The sequence below is a fragment of the Typopeltis vanoorti genome, chromosome 24 (assembly GCF_054136105.1).
Source record: "Typopeltis vanoorti isolate ZY-2024b chromosome 24, IOZ_Tvanoo_1.0, whole genome shotgun sequence".
In the NCBI taxonomy this organism is placed as follows: Eukaryota; Metazoa; Arthropoda; class Arachnida; order Uropygi; family Thelyphonidae; genus Typopeltis; species Typopeltis vanoorti.
In genome coordinates, this window is record NC_143572.1 from 17,168,332 (window position 1) to 17,186,343 (window position 18,012).

General features: G+C 37.9%; 1 protein-coding gene across 4 annotated transcripts in view; it reads right to left on the reverse strand.

The window, feature by feature from the left end:
- The window catches only part of LOC150092959 (uncharacterized), a 538,308-nt gene that overhangs the window by 60,769 nt on the left and 459,527 nt on the right, over positions 1–18,012 (reverse strand). For all 4 annotated transcript variants that reach the window (XM_090413661.1, XM_090413660.1, XM_090413659.1 and 1 more), the window contains one exon: positions 1,833–1,936. In XM_090413661.1, the coding sequence (XP_090269787.1) occupies positions 1,833–1,936 (104 nt within the window). The remainder of the gene's footprint in view (positions 1–1,832; positions 1,937–18,012) is intronic.

Here is an 18,012-nt window from a genome sequence, read left to right on the forward strand (position 1 = left end):
AAGAAAAATATAATTTTCTGCTTGAAATAAAATGTTCTATTTTATTTCAAGTTGGGCTTTAGTTTCATCTAAGAAACACGGAACTAAATAAATAAACATTAGATCAAAACTAATACTAGAATTTGCTCCTTTCAAACTCGAACTATTGTTTATTATTTTAATATAGAAACAACATTAGAGGCCTTCTTGTAGATTTTTTTCCGGTGGTCATATACCAGTTGAAAAAATAAAGACTTTCAGATAAATCTATACATCTCCTAATATATTCCTATAATTCTGAATGATATATGCAAATAAACACAAGAAAGATATTTAATTAACCAAGTATTTCGGTCTGGAAATAGCAAACCATCCTCAGTAGTATTACAAGAATAGTTTTAAAAAAATACAAGCTAGAATACTAATCGTTAAAAACAGAACACGCCACGTGGTGTTATATCACTAAGTATGGAACAGAATATTTTGAAGCAGAGACATGATTAAAAAAAATAATAATAAATAAATAAATTAATTAAAAAAATGATTAACCTTGATTAGACTTTCCCAGATTTTTGATATAGATATACAGTCATTACGATTCAGGTTGGGAAGATGGAGCAAAGCCTCCACGCTTTCCTTGAACAAACGTTCGAACCTATAACAGGATCTATGTAAGAGGTGAGTCCTGGACCAAAAGATGCTGTGGTCAGTTTCCATCCCATGTTGAGCCAATCCAGACTTTTCAGGTTTGTTGTGAAGAAGGGAGGATTGATGTTCTTGGATTCTTTTTTCAAGAGAACGTCCAGTCTGTCCAAAATAGGAGAGATCACAGTTGCAAGGAATTTAATAAACTCCATTGATAAATTCTATTTTTAACGATCTATTGTTAATATTCTAGCTTGTATTTTTTTAAAACTGTTCTTGTAATACCACTGAGGATGGTCTGCTATTTCCAGACAGAAATATTTGGTTAATTAAATATCTTTCTTGTGTTTACGTGCATATATCATTCAGTTCTTATGTCACAAGTATCCTTAAAACAGCAAATTCCTATAATTCTTTTTCCTCTCTAAACAGAATTTTCTCTCTCTCTCCATTGCAAGATACATATGGGACTCTCTTTGAACGGCAGAAAGAAATGTGTAAAATAAACTTTTTAGGTAAGAAAACCAGTTCCATTTTACAGTTTCACATTATTAAAGTAAAATAATGACATTTTGTGATATCTACCAGCCAAAATATAGTGTAGTTCTTGTACTATAAAAATTGCCAACTCCATGTTGTCTCCACCACCATTGTTTAGAGATACTTCATAACAAACTAGAGTTACAAATGGTTTTAGTGACATTTTATGCAATGATAAATTGTTTATTCTCTTTGTGGAAAACAAAGATGAGCAAATATAATTTTAATACACTAAATTAAATTTTGTGACAAAGTATTAAAAGAAACTATTACATTATAGTAAACAAATATTTGGGTGGGTGGGAACATACGCTTAATTATCGCAATTTTTTTCTAATTTGTTTTTTACGATTTCTTAATACATAAGTCATCTAAAACTAAAAAAATAAATAAAATATGATGTATTCAAATGAAACCCATCAGATACTCCAAAAGAATGAAAAAACTTGTCTTTTGTTTCTGTAGTTTCCAGAATGCCCCATTTTTTAGAAAAGGAATTCCTTACAAATGTTAATCTCACTCAATAACAGGAATTAAACCCTGGTTCTTCTGAACAAAGTGAGTCAACGCTATGAAAAAAATCACAGAATTAATGATGTCAGATTCTTTTTTATAATTTATATTAAAACAGATTTTTATCTGAAATCATACAATATAAACAAACCTACTTGTGTCTGGACAACACTATCGAGTAAACTGTCTACCACAATGGCACCTCTGCTTTTTAATTCATGATACAGATGTACTTTATTAAAAGGATCCATGTGTTCTTCTTTCATGTTTTACAAAAGAAAGCACAGATTAGAATTTTCATCTGCTAATTGGTATGTTTACATAGTATGATTAAGAATATAACAAAACATTTGGAAAACATTTATTTCCATATGATATTCAACTGCCAAAAATGGCTATGAAAGTTCTGATTAAGAGAAAATGTAATTCAATTATAGAAAGCTGCTCCTGTTTTCCCATATCATTTTAATATAAAGACCTGGAAAAACAGTGCAACCCACAACAATGGAATTATTTCATGGCATGCCATACTGAATAAGCAAAATTAATGACATATGACTGCAGGTAAGCTTTGTTTTCTTCATTTATCATGGCTTAAAACTTTGTAAAAGAGGTTATAAACCCACTGATGCCTTTACTAAATTAGACAGAAAAGAAAGACTACTTGAAAAAAAGGAAGAACAGAGACACTTGCTTTTTAGTTATCCATATAACTAGAAAGCAAGAGTGCAGTCATGCAGTCAGACATGTTTCCTGTTTAGCAGTGACATGATGCCGTGTCCTCATATAAGAGGCAGTCATGACTATTTCACATTCCCCTTAACATGTTAGACTCAATGGCTGTCACATCCAAATAACATATGGCTTCTGTAAATATATATCATAAAATATCATCTGAAAAAAACTGAAGTGGTATGATATGACGAATATAGTTTGATCTTGATTTGATCTTATTAGTGTAACTTGTCATGCAACAAGGCTAACCAGCTACACATGCAATTTACAGACAAAGAATACTTATAGGCTAACATCACCTTATCCTGGAGTTATGTTTATGAAATCCAAGGAAATCTGGAAGGTCGTGGGTAGTTAAGTGCCTGTTAAGGCCATTGATCATGCAATTGTAGGGACCTGTCTACAATTTATCTCATATTTGTCATGTTGAGCTTAGTTCAACATGACAAATATGAGATAACAGGTCCCTAATGTAGATGGTCAACTATGAGTCATCCAATAGTTGTCATTTAACAAGTTAAATGACAGCTGAGATTAGCTCTGCTAACACAATCCTGAAAGATAACAATATCCAGTTCCTTCATATCATAATTTTCAACATGATTCTGAAATTGATGCCATCCATATCCCATAAGTTTTTCTCAGTACTCTCATAGTAGTCTGCAGTCTGTGATCAAATGTTTTAACTTCTAATCCAGCTCTCATAACCATAAGTTAAAACTAGCTTGAACACTGCCTTTTTTTACTGTAGCTGAGTGTTTGACTAGTTTCTCTCTTATTCCATATAAATCTAATCAGTTGACTCACTACCATAATAGCTTTTATAATTCTACTGGCTATTTAATTTGTCGACTTCACAAAATAATTATCTAAACAGCTAAAATGTTTTACTTGTTCTATAGATTTTCTATTCAGAATGCAGATGAAGTTTTCTACATCCCTGACTATTTTCACAGTTTTAGTCTTTTTATTGCTGATTTTCACGTCACTTTTGATATACAGAAGTTATTTGCTTTCTTGTGTTTTTAACAGTACAGTGATACCTCGGCTAATGAAGATAATTCGTTAGCCGAAACGTGATTTCCCGTAGGTTTCTATAGAAAATCATTTAATTTCGTTCTGGATGCTGCCTACTATTTAAAGATAAGTTTTATAAAATAGTAAAAAGCACACTATAAAAGGGCAAAAAGGAGGGTAAGAAGGAGAATGGAAAGTAGAATGAAAAACTGACGATCTTTACACTATTATATACACTTTATTAAACTGAAAATATGTACACAACATTTTTACTATTCTTCTTCCAAATTTTCAAAGTTTATTCAAGGTAAGTCTCCTCTTCTTCAGTAGCTGGCCTCTGTCTCTTTGCTAAAGGAGAAGTCAAAAATCTGTCCAAAGTTGACTGAACTTCCCTTTTTTTTTTCAGAATGTTTTTAAAGTGATTCAGACACTTGTCTTCAACCAAGGCACAAAGTCTGTTCATTTCAGCTTTGTTGGGATGCCACTTTGTAGCCAAAGACAAACTCTTCCCAGTAGTGTAGCATTTTTTTAATGTCACCTGTTGGCATTCTTCCTTTTTTATTCCTGTCCTCCTCCTCTGATGAGCACTCTTTATCTTCCTTGTCTCTTTCCTGATTCCGTTGCTTTTTTAACTCTTCAAGATCTTCTGTTGTCAGATCTTTTGAGTGTTCTTCAACTAATTCTTCTACAACTAATTAATTCTTCTTCAACTAATTCTTGAATAGCATGAAGGATATGATAATGATCCTTCCAGAATTCCCTCAGAGTCAGACTGGTAAATGAAGTTGCATCAAAACATCTTTGGAACATGTGTTTTGTATACAATTTCTTAAAGTTTGATATGACCCTGTTGGTCAATGGGTTGCAAAATAGATGTGGTGTTTGCAGGAAGAAATTTTATCTTAATGAAGTTAAATTCTGCCTCCAAATCTTCTTCCAAGCCAGGTGGATGCACTGGAGCATTGTCCAGAAGAAGCACAGTCTTTTCAGGCAAGTTTTCTTCTCTCAGGTACTTTTTCACCGTGGGCCCAAACACCTCCACGATCCATTCTGAGTATGCTTTTTGTTACCCATGCCTTGGTGTTTGATTTCCAATAAACACTAACCATGGGCATGCAAACATTCTCCTTCTTGAAAATTCTTGGTGTCTCAGAGTGGTAGACCAACACTGGTTTAATTTTGAACCATCTCAAACCATCCTCTGCTTCCTTTGAATTCTTCCTCTGCCGTACTATGTCCTGCCACATTTTTCTTCAAATTTTCATAAATCATTCTGGCTTTGCTGCAGATTGATTTACTGCAGCTATCTTGAGTGATAATGTCACCAGTCATTTGACACTCATTTATCCAGATCATCAGAAGCTTTTCCATTTCTTCATTCACAGAACTTCTTTGGGATTGAGAGGCCAAGGTCTTCACACCAGCTGCCTTAATCTCCTTCTTCTTCTTCAGAATTGTAGCTATTGATGATGATGCTATGCCATGCTTGACTGCTAAATCCACAATTCTGACTCCTCTTTCATATGCTGAAATTATTTCTTTCTTTTTCTCAATTGTGAGCAACTTTCTGCTTCCCTTGGGTTTGTCGCTTACTTTTTTTGGACCCATTGTCAAGAAAATTTTTTTTACTTTTAAAATTTTTTTCTGAAAAATATAAAAGAAATATGACATATAGTGTATTATTTATTTAATTAGATAAGAATAGAATTTACTAATTATAAATTAATCCCCCATAGTAGAATTTAGCCAAGTACCAAAGAATAAATGCTATCACACTTACCTCTCGCATTCACAGCCACAAGGCGCATGCACCGTACTGACACTGGTATGAGGCGTCTCACTTCTCACTGTCTCGAACGTAAACAACCCAGTCAGGTTCGTGGGTTCCCCTATGTGATGTGGTCAGCTCATTTCTTTGTCACACACATAAGATGGAAAAGATAAGCTCCTGAAATGGCCTGACCGTTCATGTTTGCTGCTTTATGTTAGTGTGCGCATCCACTAAAACATTCGTTAGCCGAGTCCGAAAAACAGCGAAAAAATCTCCATTAGCCGAAAAATTCGTTAGCAGGGTCACTCGCTAGCTGAGGTATCACTGTATTCTCTAAGGGCATATGATGACTTACTTGTTATGTACATTCGATATGTTTTTTTTCCCCCCCCACTAACTGCCTTTTTAAATTCTTGAATCCACCATGAAGTTCTGATTTTTCTATTCTTTGTCACATGCCTCTCTGGCAGAATAAATCTATTTCCTTCAAGATCTCTCAATGAGTATGCAAGGTTTGATTATTGTTTACAAATCTTCATTTTTCCTTCAATAATATTTATATATTTATGGCTACAGTTCACCTCTGACTGTTGCTTTAAATCTTTTTAAAACTTTCTTATATATATATATATATATATATATATATAAGATAATATTAAAAATGAATATAATATATATATATATATATATATATATATTTTTTTTTTTTTTTTTTTCAATGATCACCAACAGCTTTCTTCAGTCCATTTTGGCCAATCTTTTGCATCTTCCCACCAAAAATGTTTATAGCATTTTGTTATCTAATCATCCCATTTTACCACTAGTCTACCTACTTTCCAATAACCAGTTCTTGATGTCCATTCTGCTGTCAGACATTCTCCTCACATTTCCTGCAACCGACATTTGTTACTTTTTATTACTAACACAACATCCATTATCTTTCTTTGCTTTCTTATCCCAGTATTATTCTTGTTATCTAACCATCTTATTCTCAAAAAATGGCTCTTTCCATATTTGTGTTGTTTTCAGTTTCTTTGGGTGTTTTTCGGTCAAACTCCAGGTTTTTCTACCAAAGGTCATCATTGAGAGTACACACACTGGTTGTAGATCTTTCTCTTTAGGCAGTCTGGTTAATTGCTTTCAAATATCTCACTATAATGGTTAAAAAGTTTCCATCCTGCTATAATGATTTGTCCCAGATATTTGTATGAATTTACTATTTCAATCTCTTTGATTTATTTCGATTTCTTTTTTTGTTATGGAGGATTTTCACTTACATATTATTTTTAATTTATCCATATTTATTTGTAGGTCTATCTCCAGGCATACTTCACTTAATTCAATAATCATGTGTTCTAGTTCTTTTGGTGATGCTGCTATTAGTATGATATCATCAGCGAATTGTAAATTGCTTAAGAAGGAAGTGATTTGTCTTTGTTGTCTATGCAGGAGTTAGAGGAAAAGAGTGATGCTAAGAGGTCGGATTTATTTTTGGGTGCTGGTAGCATTTGGATAGGAGAGAGGTAGGTAGGTGTATGAGCAGAAGTTGAGTCCAATGAATTTTGCAAGAGACTGGAAGGTACAGCTACTGTTTGGACAAGAGACGAGTTTTCTGCTATTGGCCTTCATGAAGTTGGATTTGAATTTGCTGATACATTTATTGCATGTGTGTGCATAGGCTGAGTATAAAGCTTGGGTTCTTGATGCAAGCCACTATGGTAAAAATATGGTTGAAAAAAAAATTGAATTTTTTTCTGCCTGCTTTCATACATCTCTTTTGAACCAGAGCTGGGAAAGTGAACAGGAATTTTGGGTGGAATGAGGAATGAATGCTTTTGTGCCACTGTGGATGATTTCTGTGACTTGCTCAGTGCAGGTGTCTGGGTCAGAAGGGTGGAAGCAACAGTCATGACATGGGAAAGAATAGTAGTTCCAGAGATCATCCCAATTTGTAGTGCCAGAGGACACGAGGTTGGGTGTGGTCAGAGGAGGAGAGTTCTGTGAGACTGGAACTACCATTATTAGCTTTGTCCTTTTTTCCAAATTTTTCCAATACATTTGTATATAACAGGCATTCATTTCCTATTCTGTTGCTTAGTTCTCTAACAAGGACTAGATTTTTCTTTCTTTCTTTATATCAACTCTGCCAGTAGCTCTGAACATGTCTATAAGTCCCAACATGCAGCAAACCATCAGAATGGCAAAAAAAAAACACAAGCAGAGATCAATGTGTGGCATCCATACCTCTCAGAGGAGAAGTGAAACCTCTACAGTACTACAACTTTAATCATCTAATCCAGTGGTCGCCAAAGGGGTCGATATCAACCCCCTGGGGTCAATATGACATTGTTAGGGGTCGATAGAAAAATATAAGACATCATTGTATGGGTAATATTTAATTCGGTTAACTTGAATTACCTCCATGACAAAAGACATGGGGGTAATGACAATGCAATTAATAGTGAATCGTGGGATCAGTACCTCCATCTTACAGGTCCATGAATAGGACCTGTAAGAAGGAGTAAGGTCACGAAAATAGTAACTGAGGCCAATCAAGTAGGTCAAAATGACGTATTTACCAATAAACGGATGTTGGTGGTTCCTGACGGCCGGCGCAGTGGGAGCAAGATTGCAACATGTGCGTGATTCTTATTTACTGATACTTACAAGTATTTGATCCCAGTCTCATTTTTGTGCATCGACATACAAGTGAGCGTTAATGTTCTAAAATTCATCATTTTATATTATAATTCAATCGTTATTCATTCACGAACTAAACTTCTCTATGTTGAAGAGTTGAGCAGTGCTGGTAGTAATACCAATGATATTACAAGTGATAGTAATAGTAGCAGTAATAGTAATATAATAATATATAGTATATTATACATACAATAAACACTGTAACTATAAAATAAACAATCTAAAAAACTCACATAAGCGTCTTTTTTTGCTTGTCCTATTATAATTACGTAATAGTAAAATATAGGGGGTCGATAAAAAGTCAAGAAACGCTTGAAGGGGTCGACTGGCAAATGACTTTTGGTGACCTCTGATCTAATCTAATAACACCACTGAAGCTTAAAATAGTCAAAAACTATTTTAACTGCATTCAAACTCCAGAGAAAGATCCAGTGTAATTTATTTCCATTTTCCCTAGCATACAATCTTTGCTGAGAGTGGTTGGAGTTTGGTTTGAGAGCGATAGTGGTGGGAAAGTGTCATGAAAGTGAGGATCAAAAGTGTGTCTCAGTTCGCAAGATTGATGCAGTGGATGAAATTCAGAATACAAATGAAAATTGTGAAGTAATGACAAATAGCATTGAGAGTCAGATTAAATGTGACACGGTTGAAGGTGAGAGTAAAAGTGTAGAACAAGAGAATGGTTTGACATATAAAAAATGAAGTTAGCTGCAATTAGGGAGATAGCTTGGTTGCACAGTGATATATAGGGCAAAGCAGCTGGAACAATCGCAAAAATGTCTACTGAGTGGGTCAGCTAACAAAAAGAAGCAAGTGTTATACAGCAATTCAATCGTAAAAGGTTGAATTATGAGAGTTTGACAAAATCATGCTTTCCTGATGTGAAAATTAATGTAAGTGAGGCTATTAGAGTACAAAAGTGTAGGGTGTGAAAGAAATGACTGTAGTAGCTGTGGAATGAATGATTTAAAAGGAGAAAAGCATGGTATGAGAGAAGACTTGAAAGAATTACTGGTAGTAGCAAAAGAAAAGAGTGAGAGAGTTAAGATAGTGAGTCTCTTGCCATGGTATGACAAAGTAGAGTTGAGAAGGAGGACCATAATAGCGAATGACTATGCATAAGTTATGCAGGAGGAATGGTGTGGAGTTTGTGGATATATGGCGTTATATGGGCAAAAGGACTTACACAAGAAGGATGGTTTGCATCTGAATGGATTTGGTGTTCAAAGACTGGAAAAATCATTGTTGAATGAAGTGAAAGTGGATGTACAGAATCAGGGAAACCGGAGCTTTGGGGGGGGGGGCTGTTGAGTGGATATGCAGACATCAGTGAGGCAAGTGAAGTGTAAGAACTTGTATAAGAATGTGTATGATATGCCTGAGTTGGTACCAATAGTAACAAATCAGAATGGGATAATTAGTATAGGGCGTCAAGACAGGGGTGGGACTGGGAGGGGAGGGCTTTTCCACTTTATGTACACTAATCCACAAGCATTAGGAACAAGCAGGAGGAATTTTTGGCTTTGTTTGGCTCATCCTGGCCAAATGTTATTGGCATTAGTGAGACATGGCTAACAGAAGATAATATAGTTAGAGGGATAGAATGTGAAGGGTATAGTGTGTTCAGGAAAGATAGAGAGAAAGAAGTGGGGAGGGGATCTTATTGATGATAGCAGTTGAACTGCAGCCAAAGCGAATAGAAGTTCGGCTGCAGGATAGTCAAATAGCACATCTGAGGCTATCTGGTGTGAGAATGAAGCCAGCAGAACAAAATATAGAGTTGGATGCTGCTATAGAACAGGGGATGGATTAGATAATGGAGATAGTATGCATAGGCAAATAGACTCAATGAGCGGAGGACAGGTAATTATTATGGGGGATTTCAACTATGGTAACATTGTTTGGAAAGAGGAGAGGGCACAGGGAAGGAAGGAAATGGATTTTATGCAGTTACTAAGGAATAATTATCTGTTGAGACAGCATGTAATGGAATATACTAGGGGTTCGAGAGTGCTTGATCTAGTAACTGCATCTAAAAATTTGTCTATAACGAATATGGCCACATTGCCACTAACTGGTGAGAGTGTGACTCCCACTAACTGGTGGGAGGTGGCTAAATGTATGGAATTTTCAGTTAAGACAGGGTATATGTGCTTATACCCAGCAATCAGTGTCATCCAGTAAAGCAAATGATTAGAGGCCTTGGGGCTGAAATGACCTCAACCTATTCTCAAATTTTAAATGAGTGAGAAGTCCAACTTGCTTGCCTTGAAGCCTGGACGAAAGGATGAGAGTGCCCGGTGGGCCAATTTTAGTAAGCAGAACTGTGCTGTGGGATGAACCAAATGCTGGGTTACGGCAGCCGATGTGAGATGCTCATGAGACTCCCATGGAAGGTGTTGGTTGCTATAGACAGCAGGACGGTGGCCATGGAAGTTGGAATCCGCTAAGGAGTGTGTAACAACTCACCTGCCAAAGCAACTAGCCTTGAAAATGGATGGTGCTCCAGTGTAAAGCCCATATCTGGCTGCTGCTGCTGCAGAAAATAGCCTGACTCTTATGCGGCAGGGGGAGGGGGGTCGCAGCAGCAAGCGTTGAAGTTGCCGGGCGCAAGCCCGCCTGGAGCCGCCATCGGTGCAGATCTTAGTGGTAGTAGCAAATACTCATGTGAGAACTTTGAGGACTGAGGTGGAGAAGGGTTCCATGTGAACAGCAGTTGAACATGGGTCAGTCGGTCCTAAGGGAAAGGAGAAATCCGTTCCGAATCGGGACATTGCGAGAAATGAAAAGCTGGTCCCTCTACTAGACCGAAAGGAAATTGAGTTAATATTCCCAAACCTGAACATGGAGATCAGCCCCTCTGGGGCCAAGTGCGGTAATGCAACCAAACGCAGAGAAGTCGACAGGCGTCCAGAGATAGGGATGCTATTCCCGTAAAGCACCACACCTCCTGCATTGTCTGGAGGCTCCTATCGGCACTTGAAAATCCAAGGAAGAGAGTGTAATTTTCATGCCAGACCATACCCAAATCCGCAGCAGGTCACCAAGGTTGATAGAATAATGTAGGTAAGGGAGGTCGGCAAGACAGATCCGTAACCTTGGGACAAGGATTGGCTCTGAGGGCTGGGCCGGTCAGGCTGGGGTCCGAAGCAGGTATGGCACTGCACTGGGACTGGACGAAACTGTCTAGTGATGGAATGGTTGAGAACAGAAGCATCAAGGCAGCCTTTGAGACTATGCGGCAGCTGCTTCCTATGCCGCACAATTCAGGTGTGACGTGCAGGCACCAAATTGTCTGCAGACGACCTAGGTACTAGTCTGGGTGTCGTGCTTAGAAGAACAGGTTGCTTGCAGACGATTTTGTGCCCACACGTCACAAGCTGTAGGAAGCAGCTGCCGCATAGTCTCAACAGCTGCCTTGATGCTTCCATTCTAGTGGCCTCATCGCCACTTGAATAAATATTTGACCAAGCACGTGACTTCTCTTGCTCCATGTTAACCTAACTTACACACTAACTTAAATCTACCTTAATACTAGAAGCTGATTCAAAGATTACCCCTAATAAGGAACTTTAATATAATTCATTTCATCTCAGAGAGTAATTCATATTTGCAACTTCACCGACTTTAACTCAATGAGACATTTCACTTGACTCATTCAAAAGTTTCCAACAAGTACTGTTCTGGGGCAGGGTGTAGGATTAAAGAGCACACCTCTCCTGGTGTGCTCTTTAATCGCACCTTTGCAAACGAGCACTATCATAGGAAATTCGGCCAGCCTGATTCCAGGCTGGCCGAATTTCCTATGATAGTGCTCGTTTGCAAAGGTGCATGGATGGGATGGCCATTACCCACATTAAAGACAGCACAAAGGCTCAGTCCTTCTTGGACTTCGCAATGATGCCAGGAACTCTTCAAGCTCCCCTTAGAGCCACCTAGACGTGGTATAACATGAATGATACCATGTCCAGGTGGTATCACTCAAACTATCAATAGGCTCCCTCAAATGATATATGCTCCTGAAAGAAATCATAAGTTCATATTACCAGCTGAACCAGGGCTCCATCCAACACATCTACTTCAAGGAGAGTCATGTTTACTCCTGCCAATTTCCAGCGATCTTGATTGATATTCTTTCACTTAAACATTCAGATCACTGGACAGAAATCCCATTGGTGGCAACATCTCTCAAAAGCCATCTCAATTTGCTTTGTTTTAATTAGAGAGTCAGATTCCCCTGGTCCATGCCAGTTCTGTCAGCTGTTAGTTGCCAGCCGAAACGGTCCTGCAAGATGGGCCATCCATCTTGCAGGACCGTTTATCTGCAGAGACTTGCTGCAGATATGGGTACGATCTGGAACGAAAATCACTCTCTCCCTTGGATTTTCAAGGGCTGACAGGAGCGCTCTGGACACCGCTTTATGGGGACTGATTACAGGGTATAAGTAGCAGGCTGGTAAGTATGACAAGATTAGGAGATTTCTTGGATCAGTGCAATGGCATGTAAAACTGCAATGGCTGGATGTTAATGGTGCATGGAAAGTAGTAAAGGAGTGTTTGAGGGAGGTAAGCTGGCTGCATACCTAGAGTCAGGATCAAGTGGGAGTTAAATGGATGAATACACCATTAGGCTTGAACTGCAAAAAAAAAAGAAACAATTGTGGAGAGAAATTTAAGGAGAAAGGTAACCTGCAGGCACATGAACAGTACAAGGCACAGGCCAGAAGGATAACTAGTGTGGTAAGAAAAGCAAAAGCAGATTATGAAAGGAAGTTAGCAACATTGGCTAAAGAGAATTCCAAAGAGCTCTTTCCATATGCTGCAAGTAAAAGAAAAAATGTATATGGTAGAATGATTTTAAGGAATGTGGATGGTAGTGAAGTAACCGAATCAGTCAAATTACTAAGTGAACACACTGCAAGAGTATATCATCCAGGCAGTGATATTGCAGGAATGGGGAACCGACAGCTTATATGGGAACTGAGGTGAATGAAATGGAGGTTAATAGCATATTACAGAACCTTAATGTGAATACATCTGTGGGATTGGATTGTATACCAGCTCGAGTCATACGTAAAGCAACAAAGGAATTGTCAGTGCCCTTGACCATATTGTTTAATCTAAGTCTGAGCTCTGGGTTAGTCCTGAAGGGATGGAAAGAGAGGAAAATAGTTCCATTGCATAAAGGAGGCTCGAAGACTGCTGTTTGCAAATTACCAACTGATCAGTACATCAGGAGTCGTTGTAGTATTGGAGAAGTTGGTCAAGAGCAAAATACAGGAATGGATAGATGGAAATGGGATCCTGTATTGGGCGGAGGAATCATGGTTTTGTGAAGGGTTGTGAAAAAGATTTTCTGATCCAAAAGAAGGCCTGTGACTAGTCGTGTGCCGCAGGGTTCTGTTCTTGGACCAATGCTATTTAATTTGTTCATTAATGATATTGGAAAGGATCTGAGTGGAACTGTTTAGTTATTTGCCGATGATGCGAAGTTGGGTAGAGCAATAGCGAATACACATCATCCTGCAAAATTTTGCAGGATGATTTGGATAGATTGGCAGACTGGACTAAGGAGAATGGATGTCAGTTTAATATGGCAAAGTGTAAGGTTATGCATTTTGGGGAGAAAAGATTAGCAGCAGTATACCACATTGATGGAACTGTACTCCAGGAGATTGACGAGGCCAGGGATTTGGGAGTGTTGGTGGATAGGGAGTTGAAGTTTTTTTTTTTGGGGGGGGGGGGGGGGGGGGGACACATAGCAAAAGTGGCTAAATCAGCTTATCAGATCACTTGGTTACTGAAGAATACTTTGACGAGCAGAGATAAGCAAGTTATTGTTCCTCTATATCGAGCCTTGATAAGACCCCATCTAAACTACTGTGCCCAGATCTGGGCACCAGGGTTTCTTCTTGATGGGGAGATGGTGGAGAGGATCCAGAGGCGAGTGACCAAGATGGAATGAACCTTATGAGAATAGGTTGAAGATTTATGGGTTGCAGAAATTGGTTGATAGGCAGAAAAGGGGTGATATGATTGAGACATTCAAATTACTGAAGGGTTTCTATAAGATTAATGCAGAAGATATTTTTCGGAACAGGACTAGTGGTGGGAGAACTAGGGGTCATCCATGGAAACTGAGCAAGAGTGTAGTTATCAAGGCTGTTAGAGCTAGGTTTTTTACTTGGAGAGTGGTGAATGAGTGGAAAAAGCTGCCAGAATCTGTTTAGCACCATGACTGTGAATGAGTTCAAAGCAAAGTATGATAGATAGTGTGTGAACACTGAATAGTTCTTGACATGATGTTTAGCGCCTCCCTCGATGAGTCTAAGGATTCCTTGGAGTTACCTGTAATAATAATAATAATTTTCACAATTACACATTTATTTTTGTCTAAAGGTGGCACTTATACATCTGATTGTTTGTTTGCTCAAATACACAATTTCAGAGAATTTCCAACTTAAAGATCCCCCCTGCTTGATTTTCTTTGGCTAAAAAATCTCTGTCCTATCCCATAAATTCATTTACTGCCTTTATTGCTTTAACAATGCCACAAATCAACCTGTTTCTTCCCTCCCCCAAATGTCAATTTTAGTGAGTCTATGTTCCTAACAGAACTCATTTTTCTTGGAGATTTTAATGTTCACAATTCCCACCAGTTTTTCCTTTCCCAACTTCACTCATTCAGGAGGTAACACTGTCAAGGCATTTGATATCGCACACAATTTATATAACATAAAATTATGTGCTATCATGTGCATACTCATACACACAGATACATAATAATCAAATGCAAATTGTTTCAATGATTACAAGAATACTAGATTACTCTAAACCAGTTTTTAACTTCCATTTTTAACTATTCCTTACTAGTATATCCTCTTTGTATTGTGGATGTTTCATTTATTTTTGCAATTTGGGCCACAATCTAATATTGATTTCTTCTCCGAACAACATCCATATGATATCTGGCATTATAAGAATACTAAGTGGGAAAATCTTGTCAATTTTATGCTTCATTTCCTTGGTTGGATTTTCAGTCTTCTGATCCAAAAATCTGCACTGATTAGAAATTCTTTAATGATATGGAAACATTTATTCCCATTCTCGAACCAAAGAAGTGTGTGTCAAGGCTGTACAAAGATGAATCAAGCATATTGCAATAGATGTTCAGTGAAATCTCCAATTTTCCTTTCTGTTTATACTCAACTTCAAAAAAACTGCAAGCATTACCATGATTTTGAAAGGTCAAAATGCAGTAAACGCCATTTGCATCAGGTGCAAATGGCATTTATGCATTCTGCTATATTAATTCTACTTCTTTTGAATTCAAACAGTTCTGGTACATTGTTACCCTAGGAAAATGCCAATCTCTTGGGTTCTTACTTTTCTTTCTAAATTTTGAATTAATAATCTTGTTAAATTGCCACCTACCATTTCAAAACAAGCACCATTAATTTTCTCTTCTTCTTCTTTCTTTCTTTTTTTTTTTTTTTTTTAATCAGAATCTTGTCCTCCTGGTGCTAATAGATTCCTCTGATTGTTCGGAAGGTTGTTTCTGCTCTAAAGTTATATTCTCTTAAAATAACGGAGAAAAACATTAACACTTAACTTCTATTCTACTTGAAACCTCTCAATTAAAACATGATCACTAGCATGAATTATGGCATTCTGGATTAATAGGGTCTTCTTGCTTAGGTCATGTAAACAAGAAAAAATGCCATAGAAAAGCTATCAAATATCACTTTCCCAACAGCAAAATGACATTAAAATCTCTTAGGAGATTTTAATGTCCACAACACAAATGGTTTCCTCTTCCAGTTGTACAGATCTTGCAGACAGATATGCTGAAACATTTGGCATCACTAATGCCATCTACTGGGTTCTTACTATTAATCCAGAATGACCTTACACAAATTGATCACATGCCAACCAGAATACCAGATAACCCAAACCACTCCACAAACACCCTAGATCTCTTCCTCACCAACGACCCTTCTAAATACACAGTGAATGTAGTGGGCCACCTAGGTAATTCCAACCACAATCTAATGCTCATCTCCTCCCCCCATGCAACAATACTTACATAGCCACTCCCATACAAGAGTAGTTTGACATTATAACAGTGCCAAGTGGGAGAGCCTCCGTGACTTCTATGCCTAATTCCCATAGTTGGACTATATCTTCTGGCCTTCCAACCCAAATGTGCATCGATTGTATCACCAAAATAATCCTCACTGGCATTGAATACATTATCATACTACCTTGAACTGCCACCTCCCAACTAAACCCTGGTTCTCCAAAAGATGTGCCAAGGCTGTATAAATGAAAAATCAAGCATATCATAACTGGTTCACATCAAGAACTTCATCCTCCTTTAGTGCTTATGCTCAAGTCCAAAATAGATGCAAGAAACTATCAATGCATCCAAAATAGAGTTCGAAAGAGCAAAAAGCAGTAAATCTGCAACCTATCCAAATGGAAGCTGTGCCCTTTGGTCTCTTGCCAAAGCAAATGGTCATAACTTTTTGCACAACAATATTCCCACCCCTATCACACCCGAATGGCTCTATTGCATCATCACCCACAGAAAAAGCCAATCGCCTGGCTTCACACTTTGTTTCCAATGCATGCATAACTGACGATGGTAAATGCTCCTCAACCATTCCAGATGCACAACATACCATCCCCCTATATCCTTTTGGAAGAAAAAGATAAGAAAAATATTGTCCAAATTAAACACAGAAAAATCTCTTGGCCCTGATGGCAATCCTTCAATTGTCCTCAAGGCTTGTGTACCAGAACTGACTCCAATCCTATGTCGCCTGTATATACTCTCTTATTCCACAGGTATCTATCCCACAACCTGGAACTTGTCCTATATTCAACCCATGAGCAAGAAGGGTGACAAATCACTGCCGTCTAACTACCACCCTATCTCACTCACCTCAGTCCTGTCTAAAGCAATGGAGAAAACCAATTCCCAACTGCTACACTACCTTGAAGGCATCCAGCGGATAAATGACCACCAGTATGGATTCCGTTGCTGCTGATCAACAGGAGATCTACTCACATGTGTCACCAATCAATCACTGAACAAATGCCATGGAAAACTCTGATTAATTTCAAGTGGTTGCACTTGATATCTCCAAAGATTTTGACTGGGTCTGGCTCAAAGGATTACTATGCAAACTTCAATCATTTGGTCTTTCCTTCTGCAATTGGATTGCCAGCTTTCTCTTTTGACCTCACACTATGTGTGATGGAAGATGGTTCCTTATCCTCTCACTATTCCTCTTCCTTCTATATATCAATGACCTATTTCAGTTGACCTGTGACCCAATATACAGTTTTGCAGATGACAGCACATTGCACTCCACCTTTTCATTTGATAAACCTTACTCTACACAACTCAACTCAGCCTACAGAACATCAACCACCACTGCCCTGAATCTGATCTCCAAGCCATCCTCTGATGGGGTTCAGATAACCTTGTGAAATTCAAGGCTAGTAAAACCAAGTTCTGTCTCATTTCTCACAAAAAAGAACAAGAAAAAAGAAGCCTCTCCGCAAAAACACATCACAACCACTGCATCCTCAGCTTCTAAAAAACTAAGATTTCTCTTTTGCTCAAGAAACAAAAGAGAAATCTTAGATGAATTTTACTTCATCTCTGAACATATTGGACTGGGTTTGATATTATATTTTGAGTAATTAGCATAATTTAGTGCTCGTGTAGTAGAAAAAGCCATCAAATGCTTGAAATGTGGAAAGGCAGCAGGAGTAGATGATATTCGACCAGAAATAGTGAAGTATGGCGGTATAAGAGTCATACAGTGGCTGCACTGCATAGTTCAGAAAGCATGGACAGAGGGACGAATTCCCAATGATTGGAGTAGAGCTCTCATAGTACGCATATATAAAAAGGGAAATAAAACTGAATGTGAGAATTACAGAGGTATTTCCCTACTGAGTGTTCCTGCCAAGATCTATGCAAGTATACTTGAGAAACGGTTGAGAAGAATTGTGTAGGAAAAGCTTGGTGAAGAACAAGCTGGATTCAGGCCAAATAGAGGCTGTCAGGATCAGATCTTCACATTACGACAAATAGT